Raw genomic sequence first — 24492 nt, forward strand, 5'->3', positions numbered from 1 at the left:
GAACATAGGGGTGCATATATCCTTTCTGATTGGATATATACACTCCTAGTTTCTTGGGATATAATCCTAGGAGTGCGATTACTGGGTCAAATGGGAGTTCCATTTTCAGTTTTTTGAGGAAACTCCACACTGTTCTCCACAGTGGTTGCACCAGTCTGCATTCCCGCCAGCAGTGCACAAGGGTTCCTTTTTCTCCGCAACCTCATCAACACTTGTCGTTTGTTGATTTGTTGATCTTGGCTATTCTAACAGGTTTGATATGGTACCAAATTGTTGTTTTGATTTGTATCTCTTAGATAATTAGTGACTTTGAGCATGTTTTCATGTGCTTCTTGGTCTTTCTTCTGTCTTCTTTTGAAAATATTCTATTTAGGTCCATTGCCCATTTTTTAATTGGATCATTCATTTTCCTTTTATTTGGTTGTATAAGCTGTCTGTAGATGTTGGAGATTAAACTTTTATCAGTGATAACATTTGCAAATATGTTCTCCCATACAGTGGGCATTCTTGTTGCTTTATTGATGGCTTCTTTTGCTGTAAAAAAAGCTTTTATTTTGATATACTCCCATTTGTTTATTTTCTCTTTAGCTTCCATTGAAGTTCTTTTGGCATATGTCTGAGATTTGGCTGCCTGTGGATGCCTCTAGAATTTTTATGGTTTTCCATCTTATATTTAAGTCCTGTATCCATTTTGAGTTTATTTTTGTGTATGGTGTAAGTTGGTGATCTAGTTTCATTCTTTTGCATGTCTCTGCCCATTTTTCCAAACACCATTTATTGAAGAGACTGTCTTGACTCCATTGTATATTCCTGTCTCCTTTGTCAAATGTTAACTGAGCATAGTGATTTGGGTTGATATCCGGATTCTCTGTTCTATTCCATTGATCTATATGTCTGTCCTTGTGCCAGTAGCAGGCTATTTTGAGAACAGTGATTTTGTGATACAGCTTGAAGTCTGGTATTGAGATCCCTCCTGCTTTACTCTTCTTTCTCAGGATTGCTGTGGCTATTTGGGGTCTTTTGTTCTTCCAAATGAACTTTTGAAAAGTTTTTTCTAGGTCAGTGAAATATAGCATTGGTATTTTAATGGGGAGTGCATTGAACCTATAGATTGCTTTGGGAAGTATGGACATTTTGATGATGTTGATTCTACCAGTCCTTGAACATGGTATGTTCTTCCATCTGTTTACATCTTTCTCTATCTCTTTTTTCAGTGTTGTGTAGTTTTCTGCATATAGGTCCTTTATTTTCTTAGTTAGTTTATTCCTAAATATCTTAATTTTTTTGGTGTGATGGTAAATGGAATTGCCTTTTTAGTCTATGTTTCTGTAAGTTCACGGTTGGTGTATAGAAATGGCATAGATTTCTTGGTGTTAATTATGTATCCTGCTACATTGCCAAATTCATTTATTAAGTCAATTAGTTTTTTTTTTATGGAGTCTTTTGGGTTTTTTATGTACAATATCATGTCATCTGCAAATACGGATAACTTTACTTCTTCTTTTCCAATTTGGATGCCTTTAATTTCCTCCTCTTGTCTAATTGCAATGGCTAGTACTTCCAGTACTATGTCAAACAGGAGTGTGAGAGTGGTTAACCCTGTCTTGCTCCTGTTCTTAGAGGGAATGGTTATAGTTTTTTCCCATTGAGTATGATGTTGGCTGTGGATTTATCATATATAGCTTTTATTATGTTGAGGTATGATCCTTGTACTCCCACCTTGTTGAGAGTTTTTATCAGAAAAGGGAGTTGGATTTTATCAAATGCTTTTTCTGCATCAATTGATATCATTATATGATTTTTATCTTTCAATTTGTTTATGTGATGTATCACGTTTATTGATTTACAGATATTGTACCATCCTTGCATTCCTGGAATAAATCCTACTTGGTCATGGTGTATGATCTTTCTGATGTTCTGCTCGAGCCGATTTGCTACAATTTTGTTGAGGATTTTGGCATCTATGTTCATGAGGGATATTGGCCTGTAATTCTCTTTCATTGAGTTGTCATTATCTGGTTTTGGTATTAGGGTGATGCTGGCTTCATAGAAGGAGTTTGGAAGTGTTCCTTCTCCTTGAATTTTTTTGGAATAGTGTGAGGAGAATACATTTTATTTCTTTCTTGCATGTTTGGTAAAACTCTCATCTGAACCTTTCTGGCCCTGGACTTTTGTTTGTTAGAAGAGTTTTGTTTTTTAAAAAATATATTTTATTGATTTTGTACAGAGAGGAAGGGCGTTAGAAACATCGATGAGAGTCATAGATCAGCTGCCTCTTGCACACCACCTACTGGGGATATGCCCGCAACCACGGTACATGTCCCTGACGGAATCGAACCCGGGACCCTTCATTCCCCATGCTGACGCTCTATCCATTGAGCCAAACCGGTTTTGGCTGCTGGAAGCTTTTTGATGACTGTTTCAATTTCTTCCCAAGTCACTGGTCTATTGAGATTTTTAGATTCTTCCTGATTGAATTTTGGAAGGCTGTATTTTTCTAGCAATATATCCATTTTCTGTAGGTTGTTCAGTTTGTTGGAATAGAGTTGTTCGTAGTATTTTGTAACAATCCTTTGTATTTCAGTGGAGTCTGTTATTTCACCTCTTTCATTTCTGATTTTGTTTATTTGAGTCCTCTTTCTTTGTTTTTTGGTTAGCCTGGCTAGAGGTTCATCTATCTTGTTTATCCTTTCAAAGAACCAGCTCTTGGTTTTGTTGATCTTATGTATTGTTTCGTTGGTCTCTATGTCGATAATCTCCACTCTGATTTTTATTATTTCCTTCCTTCTGCTTACACTGGGCTTTTCTTGTTGCTCTTTTTCTAACTCTTTTGAGTTGTAGAGTTAGATCATTTGTTACCATTTTTTCTTGTTTTTTGCAATAGGCTTGTAGAGATATGAACTTCCCTCTCAAAACTGCTTTTGCTGTGTCCCATAGATTTTGGATTGTTGTGTTTTTATTGTCATTTCCAGTATGTTTTCAATTTCTTCCTTGATTTCTCTGGTAACCCAATCCTTGTTTAATAGCATGCTGTTTAGTCTCCATGTGTTTGATTTCTTTTATTTTTATTATAGTTAATTTCAAGTTTTATACCAAAATGATCTGAGAAGATGCTTGATACAATTTCTATCTTCTTGAATTTGAAGAGACTTTGCCTATGTCCCAATATGTGGTCTATCTTTGAAAAAGAGCCATGTGCACTTGAGCAGAATGTATATTCTGTGGCTTTGGGTTGGAATGTTTTAAAGTTGTTGATTAATTCCATCTGGTGTAGTGAGTCATTTAGGATTGATATTTCTTTGCTGATTTTTTGTTTATGTAGGTGATTTGTCCAAAGTTGACAGTGGTGTATTAAAATCTCCTACTATGATTGTATTGCTATTAATCTCTCCCTTAATGTCCTCTAGCAGGTTTTTTTTGTTTGTTTGTTTGTTTTTATGTATTTGGTGCTCCAGTATTGGGTGCATATATGTTTATCAGGGTTATTTCTTCTTGTTGGATGGCTCCCTTTAGTATTATGAAGTGGCCTTCATTATCTCTTGTTATGTCCTTCACTCTGAGATCTAATTTGTCAGATATAAGTATTGCTACCCCAGCTTTTTTTTTCATTTCCATTCGCCTGGAAAAATTTTTTCCATCCCTTCACCCTCAGTTTGTGTGCATCTTTTTTTCTGAAGTGGGTTTCTTGCAGACAACAAATATATGGGTCCTGTTTTCGTATTCAATCTGTTACCCTGTCTTTTGATTGGAGCATTTAATCCATTTACATTTAAAGTTATTATTGGTAAGTACTCATTTGACACCATTTTTATTCTATACCACTGTGTTCCTTCTTCGCTTTCTATTTCTTTATTTTTACAATAGACCCTTTAGCATTTCTTGCATTGCTGGTTTGGTGGTGATAAATTCCCTTAGTCTGTTTTTGTATCTGTAGCTCCTGATTTCCCCTTAAATTTTGATTGAGAGCCTTGCTGGATATAGTATTCTTGGATTCAGACCCTTCCTTTGCATGACTTTGTATATTTCATTCCATTTCTTTCTGGCCTGATGAGTTTCTGTTGAGAAATCAGTTGCTCGTCTGATGGGGATCCTTTATATATAACTTTTTGTCTCTCTCTGGCTGCTTTTTAGGTTCTTACTTTTTGTTGGTGGTGTCAGTTTAATTATAATGTGCCTTGGGCTTGGTCTTCTGGGGTTCATTTTGCTTGGGACTCTGCGAGCATCTTGGATTTGTGTAGGTTTTTTCATCTCTAAGGAAATTTTTCTGTCATTATTTCTTGAAATACGTTTTCCATATCTTCCTCAGTTTCCTTTCCTTCTGGAACCCCTATTATTCAAATAATGTTTTTTTTTTTTTTTTGTATTGTTCCAAAGCTTCCGTAGGCTCTCCTCCTGCTCTTTAATTTTTTTTTCTAGAAGCTGCTCTAATTGGGTATTTTTTTTCCATTATGTCTTCTAGCTCACTGATGTGGTCCTTTGCTGCTTCTAGTGTACTCTTGATGCTTTCTATTGAGTTCTTTACAGTAGCAATGTCATTTTTCATATCTTTTTTGTTATTCATTTCCTCTTGGTTCTTACTCATATTGTCAAATTTGTCTTCCATTCCTTTTAATCATCTTATGATTATTACTCTGAATTCTTGCTCTGGTAGGTTGCTTGTCTCTAACTCGTTTACTTCCTTTTCTGGTGATGCCTGCTTTTCTTTCATACGTGGGCTGTTTCTCTGTCTCTCCATCATCTCTCTTTCAGGATGTCTGGTTATGTAGTTTTCTCTCTCCTTTTTGCCATGCGGTGGGGTGCTCCTTTGAGTCCAAGTGTTCGAGCCGCCTGGGATCAGCGTTCTGGGGATCACAGCTGCTTGGTGTTTGCTGCGGCTGTGGACATTCAGGCCTCTGACATGATCCAATCTTCCACTCAAGATGGTGAGATTTTCCCATCCAAGCTCGTAGGTAGCTCCGGGAAGGGATCTAGCTCCGCCGTGGGTACTTCCTTGTCAGGGGCACTCTGATCAGTGGCCCCTAAGTTTCTCCTGGTGTTCAGCTGTCTCTTGGCTTGCTTTTAACACTCCCAGCACGACCCTCAGCTGCTCTTTCTTTCTGCTTCAGGACAAGGCACAGAATCCACCTATCTATTCTTCCGCCATTTTGTGTCTTCCTAGAGCATTTACATTTAATCCATTTACAGTTAATGTTATTATTTGTTGCCATTTATATTCTTTACTAGAGGCCTGGTGCACAAAATTTGTGCATGGCGGTGTGAGTGGTGGTGTTCCTCAACCCAGCCTGCACCCTCTTCAGTCTTGGTTCCCTGTGGGTTTGGGCCTAACGTGGCAGTTGAACATCTCTCTTACAATCCAGGACTGCTTGCTCCTAACCATCCTGCCTGCCAGCCTGATAGCCCCACTAACCGCTCCTATGGCAGCCTGATAGACGCCTAACTGCTCCCCTGCCGACATAATCATCTCCAACTGCCTTCCTCTGCTGGCGCAGTCACCCCCAACTGTCTTCCCCTGTGGAGCTTAGGGGACTGGAGAGCTGAAGCTGGATGATGTGGGGCTGAGGGGACTAAGCACTGCTATCTTGTGAGGGCATGACAGTCAATTAGCATATTTCCTATTTGTTAGATAGGATTTTTTTGTTTTACCTTCTCTTTCTATTTTTCTTACAGCAGACTCTAGGATTTCTTGCATTGCTGGCTTGGTAATAAACTCCTTTAGCCTTTTTTTGTTTGTGAAGCTCCTAATTTCACTTTCAATTTTGAATGATAGCCTTACTGGGTAGTGTAGTCTTGTATTCAATCTCCTGCTTTTAGTTACTCTGTATACTTCCTGCCACTCCCTTCTGAATAAAGTCACAGTATTCTGTTTTGTAAATTTACCACAGTATTTTTATACTCTGATAGACACTTTGACTCTTTCCAGATCTTAGCTATGGTAAATAATGTTGCTGTGAACAAAGGCTGCATATATGTTTTCTGATTGGTGTTTCAGTCTTCTTACAAGGCATTTCAAGAGATGGGGTTACTGAGTCAATTGGTAATTCCATTTTTAGATTTTTGAGGAATCTCCATACTGTTTTCCATAATTGGTGGGTCTGCTTTCCCATCAACTATGAACTGGCATTCCCTTATCAGCACATCCTTACCAGCACTTTTTGTTTGTGCATTTATTTCTAGTAGTCATTTTGGCAAGTAGGAAGTGGAACCTCATTATTGTTTAAATATATATATTTATGGTGTTCCCAGTGAGTTCTTTGTAGTTCCCATTAAGTTGCTTTATCTTTAACCTATTATTTTAAATCCTGTGGTAAATTGTTTCTTCCATGTCATTTAGTTTTGTTCTGGAGATGTTTCATTTCAATTTCTTTTTTAAACAGTGGTTGCTTTCCTTTTGTAAATATCTCAATACATTTTTTTCCCCATTTAATACATGTTCCAGGAAGTAACTATCATATTAAGTGCTTCAAAAATCTCAAAGCTAGTTGTTAAACCTGGCAAATTGAGCCAACATAGTTCTTCCTGTAACTTCTGCACACTCAGCCTCACAAAACAAAGGAGAAGTGCCTTGTTACTTATTACTATTTGTCAACTTGAATTTTTCACCATTTTTATAACTTGATTTTCAATATCTTCAGCTGTGTTTTCAATTCTGCTTTTCACGGTTCACTTAATAGAGAAAAAAATCTGCCAGGTATGCAAGCTGTTAGCGGGCAAAGGAATTGCTTTCAGTGTCTGGATGGCTTGCTTTCCCAAAACCTCTTTACAGGCTTGTAACATGCAATTAATTAACAAGGCTTAATTAATTTTTCCCCAGTCCAATACAGCTTTTTGTGTTTTGTGATTTTAAGTGCTATCAGATAAAAAGCCTTTTATAAGAATTTATTCCAATAGTCACTGTTATAGCAATTACATGCTTTTTCATATTTTCATGCATTCTTTGAAAATATTCAAGTGTTTGGTTTTTTTTGCTAAATCTGGGTGTTTTGATTGCAAATGTCTTTTGAGTTTTGAAGGTTTCATGGCATTATTGGATAAATTCTCAGAATAAACAACACAAAGCAGACAAGGATCCAGCTCACTACAAAGTTCTACAACAAATCCAAATTTCAAGTAATTTAAATCATATTTTCTTGATACTTTGGTTTTTTTCTTCTCTCCACCTTCAGTTCAAATGTTCTTTTTAATGGTGTCTGATGAGAACTGTGTAGACTGATTCATTTATCAGCTCATGGTTAAGTAAAGTACACATATTACTATTGTTACTATTATCATTAGTTATGTTATCTTTTCTATTACTAAAGAAATGCAAAATATTCCTTGCTTTTTTTTTTACTCATTATGGGTTTATTTCACTCAAATCTAAAATCAAATGATAAATGATAGTTACTAAAGTCAAAGTATTTGATGCCATTAAATATAATAGTTGAAGAAAATACACAGTTATATACAATACACAAGTAAAATAAAACAATCAGATGAGAATCAGTTATCATGAAGCAGGTGACTTCTGTAATAGTCACAACAATACTTGCACCCCTCTTGTTTCCTCCTTTCTCATTACTATTGTAAAAAGAGGAATTCAGGAAATGTACTAGACAAAAGTACATTTTGTGAATTTAGTGCAATGTAAAGGCAAAAATTATCTTTCAGTGAGAATATAAGAATTTCTTAGAATATTTTTTGTTTTATTATTATTTACTAGAGGCCCAGTGCACAAAATTTATGCACTTGGAGGGAGGGGTTGCTCAGCCCAGCCTGAGCCATCTTGCAGTCTAGGGTCTCTCTGGAATGTCCAACTGACAGCTGGCACTCGGACATTCTTAGTGCTTCCACAGAGCCCAGCCTCTTGTTGGGTAGTGTCCTCCTGTGGGAGTTCACTGATTACCAGGGGGAGCTCCTGCATTGAGAGTCTGTACTCTGGTTGTCAGTGTGCATCATAGCGACTGGTCATTTTGTAGTTCAGTTGATTTGCTTATTAGCCTATTATTATATAGGACTAGAGGCCCGATGCATGAAATTTGTGCACATGAGGGGAGGGGAGGCTGTCACTCAGCCCAGCCTGCACCTTCTACAAACTGAGACCCCTTGAGGGATGTCCCCACTGGGATCGGGCCTAAATGGCAGTTGGGCTGCTGGCTCCCAACTGCTCAATCCAGGACTCTCACAATCCAGGACTGCTGGCTCCCAACTGCTCACCTGCCTGCCTTCCTGATTTCCTCTAACTGCTTCTGCGTGGAGCCTGATCACCTCTGAATCACTCCCATGCCAGCCTGATTGATGTCTGACTGCTCTCCTACCAGCCTGTATGCCCCCAACTTCTGTCCTTTGCTGGCCTGGTCACCCCTTCAACTGCCTTCTCTTGCAAGCCTGGTCCCTCTCAACTGTCCTTCCTTGCAGGCCTGGTGCCTCCCAACTGCCCTCCCCTGCTGGCAATCTTGTTTTGGCCATCTTGTGTCCACATGGGGGCAGGATCTTTGACCACATTGGGGCAGCCATCTTGTGTGTTGGAGTGATGGCCCATCTGCATATTATACTTTTATTAGATAACATAGAGGCCTGGTGCATGTGTGGGGGCCAGCTGGCTTGCCCTGAAGGGTATCCCAGATCAGGATGGGGGTTTCCTTGTGGCATGGGGCAGCCTGGGCGAGGGGCCTCTGGTGGTTTGCAGGATGGCTACCCAAGTGGAGGCCCTGGTATGTGGAATTTATTTACCTTCTACAATTGAAACTTTGTAGCCTGGAGCAGAGCCAAGCCTCTGGTTTCTGTTTGGATTTGTTTACCTTCTATAATTGAAACTTTGTATCCTTGAGTGGAGGGTTAGGCCTGCAAGGGCAGGCGGAAAGCTTGTCTTCTTCCATTGCCAGGGAAATGCCTCCCTCCTGCTCTCTGTGACTGTAGCCATCTTGGTTGGGTTAATTTTCATACTCGCTCTGATTGGATGTGGATATGGCTTGTGGAGTGCACTGATGGTTAATTTACATACCACTCTTTTTTTAGATAGGACTAATGACCTCTTGCAGGAATATTTAAATATTTGGGCAAGTCTTCTGGCTTGCTACTGCCACCTCTCCCGCTGTGGCCTCCACCACTATGTGCCTTACTCAGCACACCCAACCTGCCACTCCTGCTGCAGCCATCTCTGGGGCCACACACACAACTGCTGCTCGCCAAACCAGATTGAAACTTTGGTTTCTGGGTCTCCCCGCATCACCACCCCCACTGCCTCCCACCATAGGTGTGTGCCTCGGCTGGCCCTACACGCACTGCCAGTGCTTTCCCACCAGCAGCTGTAGCCGCCTTGCTTTCCACTTTCCTTCCTCTTTCTTCTATGCTCTCTTCATTCTTCATTCCTCCCTCCCTCTGTGTATGCAAATCAACCACTGTCTTGGGTTAATTTGCATACTTGCTCTGATTGGCTGGTGGGTGTGACTTGTGGGTGTGGTGGAGTGATGTTAATTTGCATATTACTCTATTTTTAGGTAGGATTAGGATTAATATCAGGATTAATAAAACATAAAAAATGCATATAATGTCCAAATTTTTCTATGGACCATCAGAATTTTCTTATGGACCATCAATGGTCTGTAGACCACCAGTTGGCTACTGCAGATTTAAACTATTACATAAACCTTCTTTTCCCCCAATAACCTTTCCCTAGCTGACCCACTCTCAGCACAAGACCTAACCCCCCTACTGTCAGTATCCCTTGGTTATTCTCATATGCATGCATACAAGTTCTTTAGTTGACCTCTTACACCCTGACAGACACCCTGCTTTCCCTCATAGGTTAGAAAGTCTGTTCAATACTTTATGGCTCTGGTTCTATTTTTGTTCATCAGTTCATCAGTTTATGTTGTTCATTATATCCAACATATGAGTGAGATCATGTGATAGTTATCTTTTTCTTACTGGCTTATTTCACTTAGCAAAATGCTCTCCAGTTCCTTCCATGCTATTGCAAATGGTAAGAACTCCTTTTTTTTTTTTTTTTTTTTTTTTTTTTTTTTTTTTTTTTTTTTTTTTATAATAGTGTAGTATCTATATTGTAGATGTAACACAGTTTTCTGATCCACTCATCTGATGGGAACTTAGACTATTTTCAAATCTTAGCTATCATAAATTGTGCTGCTAAGGACATAGAGGTGCATATATTCTTTCTTATCAGCGTTTCTGTTTTCTTGGGATATATTCCTAGGAGTGGGATTACTGGGTCAAATGGAAGTTGAATTTTTAATATTTTTGAGGAAACTCCATACTTTTCTCCACAGTGGCTGCACCAGTTTGCATTCCCACCAGCAGTGCATGAGAGTTCCTTTTTCTCCACATCCTTGCCAGCCATTCTGACAGGTGTGAGATGGTACCTTATTGTTTTAATTTGTATTTCTCAGATGATTAGTGACTTTGGACATGTCTCTTGGCCTTCTGAATGTCCTTTTTCAAAAGTGTCTAATTTAGATTCTTTATCCATTTTTTTAATGGAATTATTTATCTTCCTTTTATTGAGTTCTATGAATTCCTTGTAAATTTTAGAGATTTAAACCATCATCGGTAATAATATTGGTAACATGTTCTCCTATGGTGTGAGCTTTTTTGTTGTTTTTGTTTTGTTGATGGTGTTTATTGCTGTTCAGAAGCTTTTTCTTTTGATGTAGTTCCATTTATTTTCTCCTTAGTTTCCATTGTCCTAGAAGCTGTTTTGTTAACATATTGCTGTTACAAATGTCTCTTATTTAATGGCCTATAACATCTTCTAAGATTTGTATGCTTTCTTTCCCGTCTTACCTTTAAATTTCTTATCCATTTTGCGGGTTTGTATGTTTTTTTAATCTAAGTTGGTGGTCTAGTTAACTTTTCCACCCCCCCATATCTCTCCAGTTTTCCCAGCACCATTTATTTATTTTTTTTATTCTTTTTTAAATAAATTTTTATTGTTCATATTATTACAAATGTTCCTTTCCCCTCCCCACCTCCATTGCTCTTCTCCACCAGGTTCTCACCCCACCCTCTGCCATTTCCCTACCCCTCATTGTCCTCATCCATAGGTGCACAGTTTATGTTCATTCTCTTCCCACATCCCTCTCTCCCCTTTTCCCCAAGAATCATCAGTTCACTCCCCTTCCATACCTCTGATTCTATTATACTCAACAGTTAATATTGTTCATCAGATTTTTTTTTTTAATTTCCTTGTTTTTTAGATTCACTTGTTGATAGTTATGTATTTGTTGTTCATAATTTTTATCTTTATTTCCTTTCTCTTCTGAAAGAACCCCCTTCAGCAATTCATATAATTCTGGTTTGGTGTTGATGAACTCCTTTAGCTTATTTTTATTAGTGAAGCTCTTTATCTGACCTTCGATTCTGAGTGATAGCTTTGCTGGATAGATTATCTTTGGCTGTAGGTTCTTACTATTCATCACCTTGAATATCTCTTGCTATTCCCATCTGGCCTGCATGGTTTCTGTTGAGAAATCAGCTGACAATCGTATAGGTGCTCCTTTATAGGTAACTACCTGCTTTGCCCTTGCTGCTTTTAATATTCTCTCTTTGTCTTTTGCTCTTGGAATTTTAATTATGATTTGTCTTGGTGTGGTCCTCTTTGGATTCCTTTTGTTTGGAGTTCTGTGCGCTTCCTGGACTTGTAAGTCTAATTCTTTCACCAGGTGGGGGAAGTTTTCTGTCACTATTTCTTTCAGTATGTTTTCGATATCTTGCTCTCTCTCATCTTCTGGGACCCCCATGATTCTGATGTTGGATTGTTTGAAGTTGTCCCAGAGGTTTCTTATATTATCTTCAATTTTCTGGATTGTCTTGCCTTCTAGCTTCTGCGGAGGAGTGTCTTCTGGCTCTTTATGCTCCAAACCATTGACTTGATTCTTGCGATCTTCCATTCTGTTTTTAGGACTCTAAAATATTAAAAGTATAACATTTTTTATTTCAGACAATGTATTCTTTATTTCTTGTTGATCCCTTTATCGTTTCTTGTTGATTCCTTATTAATTCTAGTTGATCCCTTTTCATATCCTCATAGGTCTTATCAATCTTTTCTAGAAAATTCTTGAAAAACCTTATAAACATATATCCAGTTGCTTTTTGTCCTCCATTTCTTTCGTTTGTGGTCTATTGTATTTTGTCTCGGCATTTTCGCAGCTTCCCTGATGGGGTGGGGTTTCAGGGTGGAGCCTACAGCTCTGGCTTCCATCAGCCCCACCCTATGCGGCTCCTGAGACTCAGGGTTCTTTAGTACTTGTTGCAAGCACCTCTGAGAGAAAGGTGCCCTCGATTTTCGCCTGCTACCAAACAGTCTAGGCTCTCCCCCAATGAGTCCGGTATTGGGGTTCATTTCAGTTGGAAGTGGAGTTGGAGGTGGCGTTCAGAGCAGCCTGGAGCCCCTTTCTCCTTCCCGCTAGGGCAATCCCATGGCACAGCCAACCATGCCTTCTCTTCATGCAATGTGTGCGCCTCTGGGACCTCCTTTTGCCGCTCCCCCGGGGTTCCGCCTTACAGCCCAGCTCCCTCTGTTTGAGCCTGGGTCCCGGGGTCTGGCCTAGAACGGGGGTTCAGCGCTGTTGAGTCTGGGGTTCAGCACAGTCCAGAGCTTTTATCTCCTTCCCATTAGGGAATGTCAGCCAGTCACTCAGCCTCTCTCCTCTCTGGCTTCGTTCTCTCCACGCTCGCTGCGTATCTCCGTACCTTAGGCTTTTATAGCTCCTCCACTCCTCTTTCTGGTTTTCTCCTTGCTTCTCATTGTAGAATTTCCAGTCAGTTGACTTTCCTATAGTTCTGGGTAATGTCCATTTTATATTTTAGTTGTATTTTATTGAAATTGTTGTGTGGGGCTGCGGCTAGGTGTTTACCTGTGCAGCCATCTTGGATTCTCCCCCAGCACCATTTATTGAAGATACTGTTGACCTCATTGTATACTCTTTTCTTCTTTGTCAAATATTAATTGAACATAATAGCTTGGGTGGATTTCTGGGTTCTCTGTTCCGTTCCATTGTATATTACTATATGTCTTTTCTTGTGCCAGTACCAGGAAGCTTTGAGAACAGTGGCTTTGTAATATAGCTTAATATTTGTTATTATTATTCCTCCAATTTTGTTCTTCTTTCTCAGGATTGCTGCATCTATCTTTATTCCAGGTGAAATTTTGGAGAGTTTGTTCTAGATCTTTGAAACATGCCATTGGTATTTTAATGGTGGTCGCATTGAACCTATAGATTGCTTTGAGTAGTATGGAGATTTTAATGCTGTTTATTCTAACAATCCATGAACAAGGTATATTCTTCAGGTTTTTTTTTGTCTTCCTCTATCTCTTTTTCCAGTGTTCTGTAGTTTTCCTATTGCAGGTCTTTTATTTCCTTAGTTACATTTATTCTTAGGTATCTTATTTTTTGTTGTTGTTGCAATGGTAAGTGGGATTTTTTAATTTTTAATTTTTTTTATTTTCTCTTTTTTATTTTCTCTTTTAAGTTCATTTTTGGTTTATAAAACAACCATAGATCTGTGGATGTTAACTTTGTATCCTGCCACATTGCCAAATTCATTTAAGTCTCTTAGTTTTTTTATGCAATCTTTAGGTTTTTCTATGTAGAGTATCATGTCATGTGCAAATGATGACAATTTTACTTCTTCTTTTCCAATTTGGATGTCTTTTATTTCTTCTTCTTTTCTGATTGCTGTGGCTAGCACTTTCTGTCCAACAGGAATGGTAAAAATGGCAACTTTGTCTCCTTCCTGTTCTTAGGGGAAATGGGTTTAGTTTTATCCCACTGAGTATTGTGTTGGCTGTAGGTTTGTCATATAGGCTTTTATTATGTTGAGTTATGATCCCTATATTTCCTTTATTTGGGGCTTTGTTTTTTTGTTGCCATATTTTATTTTTTTAAATAAATCTTTATTGTTCATTGTTCAGATTATTACAGGTGTTCCTCCTCCCCCCTCCCATTAGCTCCTCTCCACCTGATTCCCAACCCCAACCCATGCCCTTACCCCCACCACTGTCTTCATCCATAGGTGTAAGATTTTTGTCCAGGCTCTTCCCGCACCCCTCAGGCCCCTTACCCCTGTGAATTGTTAGTCCAATCCCTTTCTATGTCCCTGATTCTATTATATTCACATGTCCATTTTGTTCTTCAGATTTTTTTTTTTATTCTCTTGATTTTTAGATTCGCTTGTTGGTAGGGATGTATTTGATGCCTTTTTGTTGTTCATAATGTTTTACCTTTACCTTTTTCTTCTTCTTCTTAAAGAATACCTTTCAGCATTTCATGTAATCTGGTTTGGTGTTGATGAACTCCTTTAACTTTTCTTGTCTGTGAAGCTCTTTATCTGACCTTCAATACTGAATGATAGCTTACTGGGTTGACTAGTCTTGGTTGTAGGTTCTTGTTCATCATTTTGAATATTTCTTGCCACTCCCTTCTGCCCTGCATAGATTCTGTTGAGAAATTAGCTGATAGTCGTATGGATGCTCCCTTGTAGGTAACTGTTTTTCTCTTGCTGCTTGTAAGATTTTCTCTTTGTCTTTTGCCCTTAGCATTTTAATTACGATGCGTCTTGGTGTGTACCTCTTTGTATTCCTCTTGTTTGGGGTCTTGTGTGCTTCCTGAACTTGTAGGTCTATTTCTTTAACCAGGTAGGGAAAGTTTTCTGTCATTATTTCTTCCATTAAGCCTTCAATATCCTGCTCTCTGTCTTCCTTTGGCACCCCAAAAATCTTGATGTTAATACACTTTAAGCCATCCCAGAGGCTCCTTACACTATCCTCACACTTTTGGATTCTTTTTTCTTTTTGCCTCTCTGGTTGGGTGATTTCTGCTTTCTTATATTCCAGATTTTTGGTTTGATTCTTGGGGCATGTTGATCTACAGTTGAGTTTCTGTACATTCTTTATTTCAGACTTTGTTTGCTTAATTTCTGGCTGGTCCTTTTCCTTTTTTTTTTTTTTTTTTTGTATCCTCATTAAGATCCTTGAATGTCTCACAAAGCTTTTTGGAGGTCTCAAGTTTCTCAAAGGTTTTTAGAAGATTCTTGAATAATCTTATAAATGTGATTCTGAACTGTGTGTCATCCAGTAATTTACTCTCCTTCATCTCTTCCATTCATGTCATGCTTCTGTGTCTCCTCATTTTGGCTGCCTCCCTGTGTTGATGGAGTGGATTTGTGTGGTCGGTGACCTATAGGGGTCAGTAGCTCAGCTTCCCCAATCACCTGAGGTGGTCACTTTTGCTATATCCCTTTGTGGGCTGAGTGCAAAATCTTGGTGTAAATTAAGCCTTGATTGCTGTTGGTGCACTGGGAGGAATTGACCCCCAGGCCAATTAGCCATGAGGACCTGCTCTGTCTATAAAGGAAGAACTGCTGCGCTGGAGACATGCCTTGTTTCAGTGGGGCTTTGGTGCTCACTGAGACCATCTCCTGAATGTGTCACTTACGGATGTGAGGGATTGAAACAGCACTAGAACTCTGGTTTCTGGGTCTCAATGAGGTGCAGTTCAGCTACTGTCTGAGGCCAGCACTGTTGCAGGAGCTACAGCATGAACCACAGTCCTGTCCTCCTTGGATCTGTTTGCCACAGGTTGCAATTTTGCTAAACTGCAACAGAGAGGGCCATTCGTATGCAAAAGCCGCTGCTTGGAGCTTAGGTGTGTTTGTAGGTTTTGCAGGTCAGAGTCTCAGAGCATTATTAGGCTGAGGCAGCCTGTCTGCAGCCTCTCTGATGGCGTCCTGGCATCCCCGCGTCACTGAGTCTCCCTGCGTCTCGTACCACAGCACAGCAAACAATCTCAGATCTACAAGCAAGCTAGCCTCACTTTCCGACCCAATGGCAGACAGTCTAGCCTCTCTCAAGAAACTGGATTTCAGAAAGATGGGGAGTTTGTCTCTCTTCAGGTTGAAGAAAGCACCACCTTCTGCCAGCCGGGATCAGCCGCCAGCTCATATCGTGTCCACGCCCCCCTACCTCAGTTTTTTAGCGTTTGTGCCCTGGATTCTCTTCTTTCTCTTTCAGTCTAGTTGTACAGCTTCCTCTCAGCCAGCGTTCCCTTGGTTTTCAAGAGATAGACGTTTGTTTTATAGATTTTTTTTTGGAAATTGTTTTGCAAGGCAGCTGTTGAGGAGTGTTTACCTATGCCGTCATCTTTGTTCCTCTGAAAAAAAAAGGCTTTGTTGCCTTATTTTAGCTGTTTATGATTTTTGCTTATATGTATTGTATAGAAGTGCTTTAACTCCTAGTTTGTTGGTGACCTTAGATAGTAAGTTCTCCAGGAACCCAGTGACCCAGTCTTCATGATCTCCTGAGTTGGATGATTCAGGAATGTTCTTGTTGTGGGTTATGTAGGTACTCCAATTGTAATTGGGATTTGTTTGCGGTGGATCTGATTGTTATTGGGATCGACTTTTAGGCTGGCTATAAGGCTCAACCTGATCACTGCAAAGCAAGGTGATGCTAATACATGCTTGAGGTATCTTGTTTGACTCAGTGGCAAAGTCTTCCAGATCACCCATACTCTATCCACCAGCAATATTTCTTGTGAATTATGTATTGCACTTATAATTGCATCTTATTGAGTTCACTTGGCCTTTCTGTGGTGGAGTTAACCCTTCAGACTGTGTGGCTATGAGGCCTGCCCCTGAGGTAAAATTTTTCCTAGTAGGGTCTGATGCCTGCCAGATTCTGTCTTTGAATGTGTCACTTTTATTGCTGGTTGGGCTGCATTCTAGTGTTTTCTAAAGCCCACCATTGGTTATATTGATTTTGAGTCGACTTGGGATTTCATGTTTGAAAATAATCAGTTTAGGCTACCTGTCTGGAGCTTCCACACTGTTCAGTATTTGTGTCTACACTTATCTGGGTTGGGAGATGCCCTAAGTAGATGCACTGAGTTCCTGGAGCCCTTAACTGGGGTAAGATTAATAAAAGACCAAGGCTCCCTGAGATGAGCATCCACCTTAGGTCTGCTAATCTGTGCTTCTTGATGTTGCCTGAACTTCCTCATGCTCATATCAGAATGGGCAGCGTGGTTCAGCACTTAACAGAGAGTCTTACCCCTACTTCCAAGCTATACAATTCAATCTCTGCTAGAGCCTGCAACTGTAGCTCCTTCAGCTGAAGCACATCACCCTTCCAGTTTGGGTATATGCTTAGCTGCCCCGAACTAAGCAAGACATGATGGGATAGGGTCACTGAGACTTGGGAAACATTAGAAAAGACTTCTTTTGGTGTGGTACTAATTGTGCCACAGGAGGGTATGAGCTGAACTTCTTTTAGTTCCATAGCTGCTACTACTGAAATCCAGCACCGGAGTCTCTGGGCAGATTGTGCTCTGAATTTCCTAGCTCTCAATGGTGCCTCCTTTCTCTCAAAACTGAGCTATGCTTTTCCTGCTCTCTTCCCTCATGCAGGACTTGGAGGAACAGATAAGGACAGTCTTCTACTTGGGGTTGTGCTGGCCCTTTTGAGGGGAGAGCTGCTTACCTCCTCTGTCTCTTCAGTACACTGGGAGAGAACTCCATGGGCTATCCCTGTAATTCTTGTCCTACTAAGTTTAAAGAGTAAATTTATGGGCTAAAGTATTTTTAAGCAATCGTGTAGAAATTTTTGACAAACTCTCCCCCTGGGGAAGAGTCTTTAAATGGGAAAAAACTACTCTAATGGGAAAAAATCTAATTCAGATCCTAAATTTCTTTATTTATGGGTTTATAAAGACTGGAAGCTCTGTTTGAACATGACTGACCCTTCCTTAATTTATGTTTCCCATACTTTCCTAATTGGTCAGTCTTCTGCAGGCTCAGTTTCAAAGTTCAAAGCCCACCTGGTGCCCCCTCTTCTTCTTCTTCCCCTTATCTTGTAACATTCCTCTAGACTCTGTCAATGTTCAGATAAGCAATTCTGGCATCTTGAAGCTGTCTGCTTCTCACATATGCCTTCCTCTCCCATGGGTCCCCCTTATCCCTTAATTGCCTGTCTTTCCTCTCAAATTCTTTTCACTACTTTCCTCTGTGGGACTTTTGTAGCTGAAATATTTTTCCAACTACACTGCTCTTGTCCCAGAATGGAGGAACTTATCCCAGAATGAGAGGATCTCAGTATCTCCGTGTCTCTGTCCTTTTTACTGTAACTGGACAATTAATGTATCTGTGCTGCCTGTCACTACTTGAGCCAATTTAGCAGAGACATGATTGACTCATATGTGAGTGTTTATTCTAGTAACCCTGGCAGTGTAGGAAAGCAGAAGATCATCCACAAAATTCTGCTTTATCCCCTCCCCCTCTACCACCATAGCCAGCTGCTTATATGGGGACAAGAACAAAAATTACATAGGGAAGTAGGCAAAAGAGATAAAAATGAGTATGCAAAATGGGCAGTTTACAGGTAATGCAGTCTGAGGATTTGCAAAAGCCTGGAATTATACAAAGGGCTGAGGGTCTTCAAAGGACTGGCAGCTCTGGTTTTTGCAACAAGCTTGTTAATATTTCCATAATAATAGGCAATTCCTAGATGTGGAGTGTTGGAAACTGAGTGTTGGAGACACGGTCCTTGCACCTGAAGGACCCCTACCCACACACTTTTCCCAGACTTGTTTGGATGGCAATTTATCAGTAGAATGAGAGCAACCTTTTATGACTTGCCAAGAAGTCTGTAACTGTTTACTGAGATTTTCTATACCAAGAATTTGTCCTTCTGCTCTGTCTCTTCTTAGAGATTAAGAGGAACAAAGAATACATTTTTTCTTGACAGACCTTCTATTCAGTGTTTTGTGTATAAAAGACATTGCACAGTTAATGAAGTCGCTGCATTTGGTCAATGGCTACCTGTAGTCCTCCCGATCCCGTTCTCCTGTCTTTCTTTCTTTTCTCAATTCCCACATCCCTATGGTTCAACTGTTAGGCTGGCCCTGACAGTGGAGATGGTCCACATTTTCAGATGAGTTCCTATGACCTACATATAATTCCCAGCCAAGTTAGAAAATGCCTTCTTTAATGAGAACAAAGCAGTCAGAGTTAACAGAGCATAATTAATATTTCTTTCTTTAAAATATATTTTATTGATTTTTTTACCGAGAGGAAGGGATAGGTAAAGAGAGTTAAAATAATTGATGAGAGAGAAACATTGATCAGCTGCCTCCTGCACATCCCCTGGGGATGTGCCCACAATCAAGCGACATGCTTTTGACTGGAATTAAACCTGGGACCCTTCAGTCTGCAGGCTCTATCCACTGAGCCAAACCAATCAGGGCAATATTTCTTACAATTGTAACTACTCCCCAGTGTTTTATTTATGCTCCTAAAATTAACAGTCTGTGTGAACCTCCTCTTTTTATCCTTCAATATAATGCTCCTGTTTAGGTATAATTACTCTAAATTTTAGCTGTAACTCCAGTTTGTCACTGTTGTTGCTTTTACTTACTCCATAGCATTTTAGAATCCACAAGTCACTCTTTGTTGGTTCCTAAGTATAATATACAACAGATACTTCTCCCAGTCTTATGAGTGGCCTTGTGTAGATAAAGTAAACTTTATCACACCCTACTTACATAAGTTAGAAATAAGGCGAGCCCTCCAAGTTGGGAGTTCTGATAGAATACAAAACACTCGGGAGCCAGACAGCAAGGCAAACATACTTACTTCTATGTAGAAGGGTGTACCCACATGGTCTGGGAGCGGATGCACACTGAGCATACTGTCTGCTTGGCTTTATAATCTCTTTGACCTGTCCTTTGTTTTTTTTATAGCATGTGACCTGTCCTTTGCTCTTGATTGGAGCTCAGGTGCACAGTCTTTCGAGATTGGCTAATTTAAAGGGTGGCCCCCAGGGGAGTTGCAAGCCATATTGCCAACATGGCAGCTGCCAAGTCATGTGGTCCAAAATGGCAGCTGTCTAAACTGTTCTTTAACAGAAAAGATGACTTGTATATTCTCACCCATAGCTTCGCTTTTCTCTTAAACTTTTATTATTACCTAAGCAACCTATTTTATTCTTAGTGGTTCCCAGTTTTGAGATTGTGCCAAAACTTGTCAGTGTTCCCAATGGGGGATCTCAGCACCTCATTTCTGATTGATTAGAAGTCATACCCTCAGCGCCTTTTAAAGCAGTGTTTTTCAACCTTTTTTGGGCAAAAGCACACTTGTTTCATGAAAAAAATCACGAGGCACACCACCATTAGAAAATGTTAAAAAATTTAACTCTGTGCCTATATTGACTATATATAAAGTAATTCTCTTGAATAGGAATCAAATAAACACAAAGAAAGTATTTTATAATTACTTTATTATGAAATATTAAGTAAACAAAATAGTGAAAAATTATAAAATTCTTGTCTTGTCTGCACCTATGGCACACCAGGCAACATCTTGCGGCACACTAGTGTGCCGCGGAACAGTGGTTGAAAAACGCTGTTTTAAAGTATGCATATACATTCCTTTAGGGAAATTTGACATATGTATATTTCTCTTTGCTCTAAGCGCTGGGGTGATATCCAGTTAAAAACTGTTTCTTGCCAAAACCGGTTTGGCTCAGTGGTAGAGCGTTGGTCTGCAGACTGGAAATCCCAGTTTTGATTCTGGTCAAGGGCATGTACATTGGTGGTGGGTACATCCCTGGCAGGGGACGTGCAGGATGCAGCTGGTCGATGTTTCTTTCTCATCAATGTTTCTAGCTCTCTATCCCTCTCCCTTCCTCTCTGTGAAAAATTATTAAAATATATTTTAAAAAGGAACTGTTTCTTTTCTTTTTTATTCTTTTCTTTTCTCTTCTTTTCTTTTCTTTCCTTTTCTTTTCTTTTCTTTTTTTTCTTTTTACCATCTCATTTAACTTCCCAGACTATCAAAATGAGTCCTCTAATCAGCAAACACAAAACCAGTGACACCTTTCCTGGGATGTGGTAGAGGGAGAGTATGGGAAATGGTTACTCTTGGTCTCTGGTAAGGATTGTACTTGGCCCCAGATAGGTGTTTAATTAGAAACTTGTCCCTCAAGACAGAAGTATGAGTTACACTAATAGGTCTCATTCAGAGAAATACTGGGGTTGGGCTTCATTCTGCTTTGACTTCACAGTGCCAGAGGCATGTGTAGATGTTAGGACCTGTATTCGGTTTGATCGATCAATTGAGTTGATACCCCTCCCCTAGGAACCTGCTTTTCAGGCTACTTCACTATGGACATACTATTTGCAGAAACCACATTTCACTTGTGGTAACCACATTCCATTATGTCTCCTCTGGTATGCATAAAGAAGTCTCTGCACAGACAGAGACCAACAAAATTCCTTAAAAAGCTGCTGACTCCAGTTACTGGGTACTGGAGCCATCCAGGATCAGCCACCTGTTGGGCAGATGATAGAATAAATTGGTAATCCCTCACCACTCTGGCCTCATGTGTTCCTCCTTTTTCAAAGGAAAAAGATAAAATCAACAGCAACTGTCCAAGAGGAAGATTTTTTTTCCAGATGTTAGAATTATCAAAGACTTTTAAATTAGCTATATTTAAAATTTCCAAAGAGCTAAAGAAAGAAAGGAATAAAGTAAAAAAACAAAACAAAACAGTATATGATTATAATGGGATAAACAATAAAGGGAACAGAAACTTTGTAAGTATTGGTATGGCTACCTGCCACAGGGATGGCTGTGGAGAAGAATGAGGAGCTGCTATAGCATTGTTTACTCAAGATGAACCAAAATTTACCATTACTTACTGGCCAATCATTTCCCTGAAAGGTCCAAGCCTTTGAAAAGACCTCAGAGTTCCAAAATATATCACACAGTTTCTGCAAGTGCAGTTAGTATCTTGCTTTGGAGACAGATCCCTGGCCTTTCTACTCTGCCGCCTCCCATGATGTCACTTTCATCTCTTGTTAATTCAATCTATCCTCATGGATGCACTATTATAAAAGCCACACAGTATTATTTGCCTTTTTCATTAATTATAAACCCTTAACTTCATTTTATCTTTTCTTTTGAAGTAGATGATTTTTTTTCTTAGAGGAAAGAAAAGCTATTTTTACATACCTGTAACTTTTTTGTATATGTATCCATCACTGGAGCTCTTTTGATGGCTTTTATATCATTAACTAGAGACCCAGTGCATGAAAATTTATGCACTTGATGGGGATGGGTCCCTCAGCCCAGCTGCTCCTTTTCACAGTCCAGGAGCCCTCAGGGCCAGGAGGTGACCTAGCAATCAGGGGAAGGTGATGCCCCATCACACCTCTGCTGCTGTCACTGCTGGCAGCACAAGCCTTAGCCAGCCCTGGATACCTGAGCCTTAGGCAGCCCTGGGCAGCCATCGAGGCTTGCCTTTACCTCAAGCCAGACGTGGGTGGCTGGGTAACCTCCATCCAAGGCTTGCCTGAGCCTTGGGCTGGCCGTGGGGGACTAAAGAGACTGGGACTCCGGAGGCAGGCAAATTGAGTAACCAGAACCACCTGGGGGTGAGCCCAGTCATGCTGTACACCAGCCGCTCCAGTGGGGTAGAGGGGACTGGATGCTGCCATTTTGTGGCTGTGGGCACTGCCATCTTTGATGGCAAGGCAGTCAGTTAGCATATTCCCTCCTTATTAGCTATGGGTACTGCCATTTTTGTGAAGGTGTGATGGGAAATTAGCATATTCCCTCTTTATTAAATAGGATGTTTATTAGCTGAATTTCAAGTACCTACTCAAATAAGTATAATTTAGTGAAATAGGACAGTCACTTCTTAGCTACAACATCAGCAATTTGTTATTACTGTTAGCATTAAAGAGTACAGTTAAAATAGGTATGATACTATTTTGACTCATGTTATGGTATAAAAGAATCTTTGGAGTGGGAAAGAAATGGTTTTAGTTACAGATAATTTGTACAGAACCTATACCAGTTTAAATGTGTTGTTTGTGATCCAAGATAAAATAGAAAAGCAAAATTATTAGTATTATTAAATTACATTTATTGAGGCGGTGTTGGTTAATATAAATTACAGTTGTGCAACATTATGAATCAATATCTATATATTGTATTGCATGCTTACTGTCAAGGTCTTGTTTCTTTCTCATTATATTTTCACCCATGCCATGAATTTTAATAGAAGTGTTTTTAATAGGCATGAATATGTTGTTGTTTGACAGGTTTGCTAGCTATTTCTTGCACTTGTCATTTATTCTTCATGAAAGCTTTATTTAAGTGTCACCAAGACTAGTAATTTAACTTTTTTAAAAAAAATATTTGTTTTTAATGTTTTAAAATATGCATTGAGATTTGTTTTCTTCATATACTTTTGTATACAACATTCAAAGTAAGAGAGTAGTAGAAAAGGTTCCATGAATGTAATTCTTTCACTTGGAACTCAAAGGTTCTTACTGTAATTTCTCAATTCTAAGTGTGTTTGTTTTATAGCTGGAGGAGAGTTGGAATGTTCAGAAACAAATGAAAGTTCTACAGAAGAAGCAGTCCCAGATTGTGAAAGAAAAAGTTCACCTGCAGAGTGAACATAACAAGGCTGTTTTGGCAAGAAGCAAACTAGAGTCTCTCTGCAGGGAACTTCAGCGTTACAACAAGACATTAAAGGTTGGATGTTTATTTGTTTTTAGGAGGTAATTTAAGGCTAATTTTATAATCAGTGAATATCTATTTAAAATAAACTCTTGCTTGTTTTGCAGTGGTGAGACTTACATCCTATATATCCTATATAATAAAAGCATAGCTGGTCTCAGGACCTTGCACATCATCGTCACAAGATGACCACCAAAAGATGGCCAACAGGGCCGGCAGTAGAGCAGTTTAGGGAGCAATCAGGGTGGCAAGCAGAAGTGGTTAGGGCAATCAGGTAGGCAGACAGGCGAGAGGTTAGGAGGCAACATTCCCGGATTGTGAGAGGGATGTCCAATTGCCAGTTACTTTGTAAAACATTCCACATTTTGGTTTGTTAGAGATCCCCTGAGGGGTTCCAGATTGGAGAAGGTACAGGCTGGGCTGAGGGACACTTCCCTACCCCTGTGCATGAATTTTGTTCCCCGGTTCCCCATATTGTAACATCTACAATGACTGGAGGCTTGGCTGTGTAGCAGGTGAGCAGGCTGAACTGCTGACCTTTTGAAGAGGACTGATCAGCAGCAGCAGCTTCTGGCCAGGCCTGGATGAGAAGCAGGATTATCAGACCCTGCTTTTCTCACCTGGCCTCGCCAGCAGCCAAGCCTCTCTCTCTTTTCTAGAGGTCAGCAGTTCAACCTGCTCACCAGCAGCATGGGGCAGCTGATGATCATCCCCACCTCTATGATCAGCTCTGTAGATAGGCCCTGGAGATGGTGACTGGCATAGAAACCAACCAATCAGAACAAAATATGGGTGAACTGTAAAGGCAGAACCTAAGGTAGGAGCTGAGGAGCGGTTTTAAGGGCAACAGCTGTCTGGTGTAAGAAAGTGGTCCAATTTTTTAATGACCAGTTTGGCAGTATAGTGCATGTGGCTGGCTATCAGTCCAGATATAGGAATTACATATTTTTGTCTGCCAAGATCATCTCCTGC

The 24492-nt window shown here is 39.9% G+C and overlaps 1 protein-coding gene across 2 annotated transcripts in view; it reads left to right on the forward strand.

The window, feature by feature from the left end:
- The window catches only part of LOC311615866 (gamma-taxilin-like), an 85708-nt gene that overhangs the window by 37622 nt on the left and 23594 nt on the right, over positions 1-24492 (forward strand). For both annotated transcript variants that reach the window (XM_084871301.1, XM_084871300.1), the window contains one exon: positions 23365-23535. In XM_084871301.1, the coding sequence (XP_084727427.1) occupies positions 23365-23535 (171 nt within the window). The remainder of the gene's footprint in view (positions 1-23364; positions 23536-24492) is intronic.

Source organism: Pipistrellus hanaki (assembly GCF_964339955.1).
Source record: "Pipistrellus hanaki genome assembly, chromosome: Y".
Taxonomy (NCBI): Eukaryota; Metazoa; Chordata; class Mammalia; order Chiroptera; family Vespertilionidae; genus Pipistrellus; species Pipistrellus hanaki.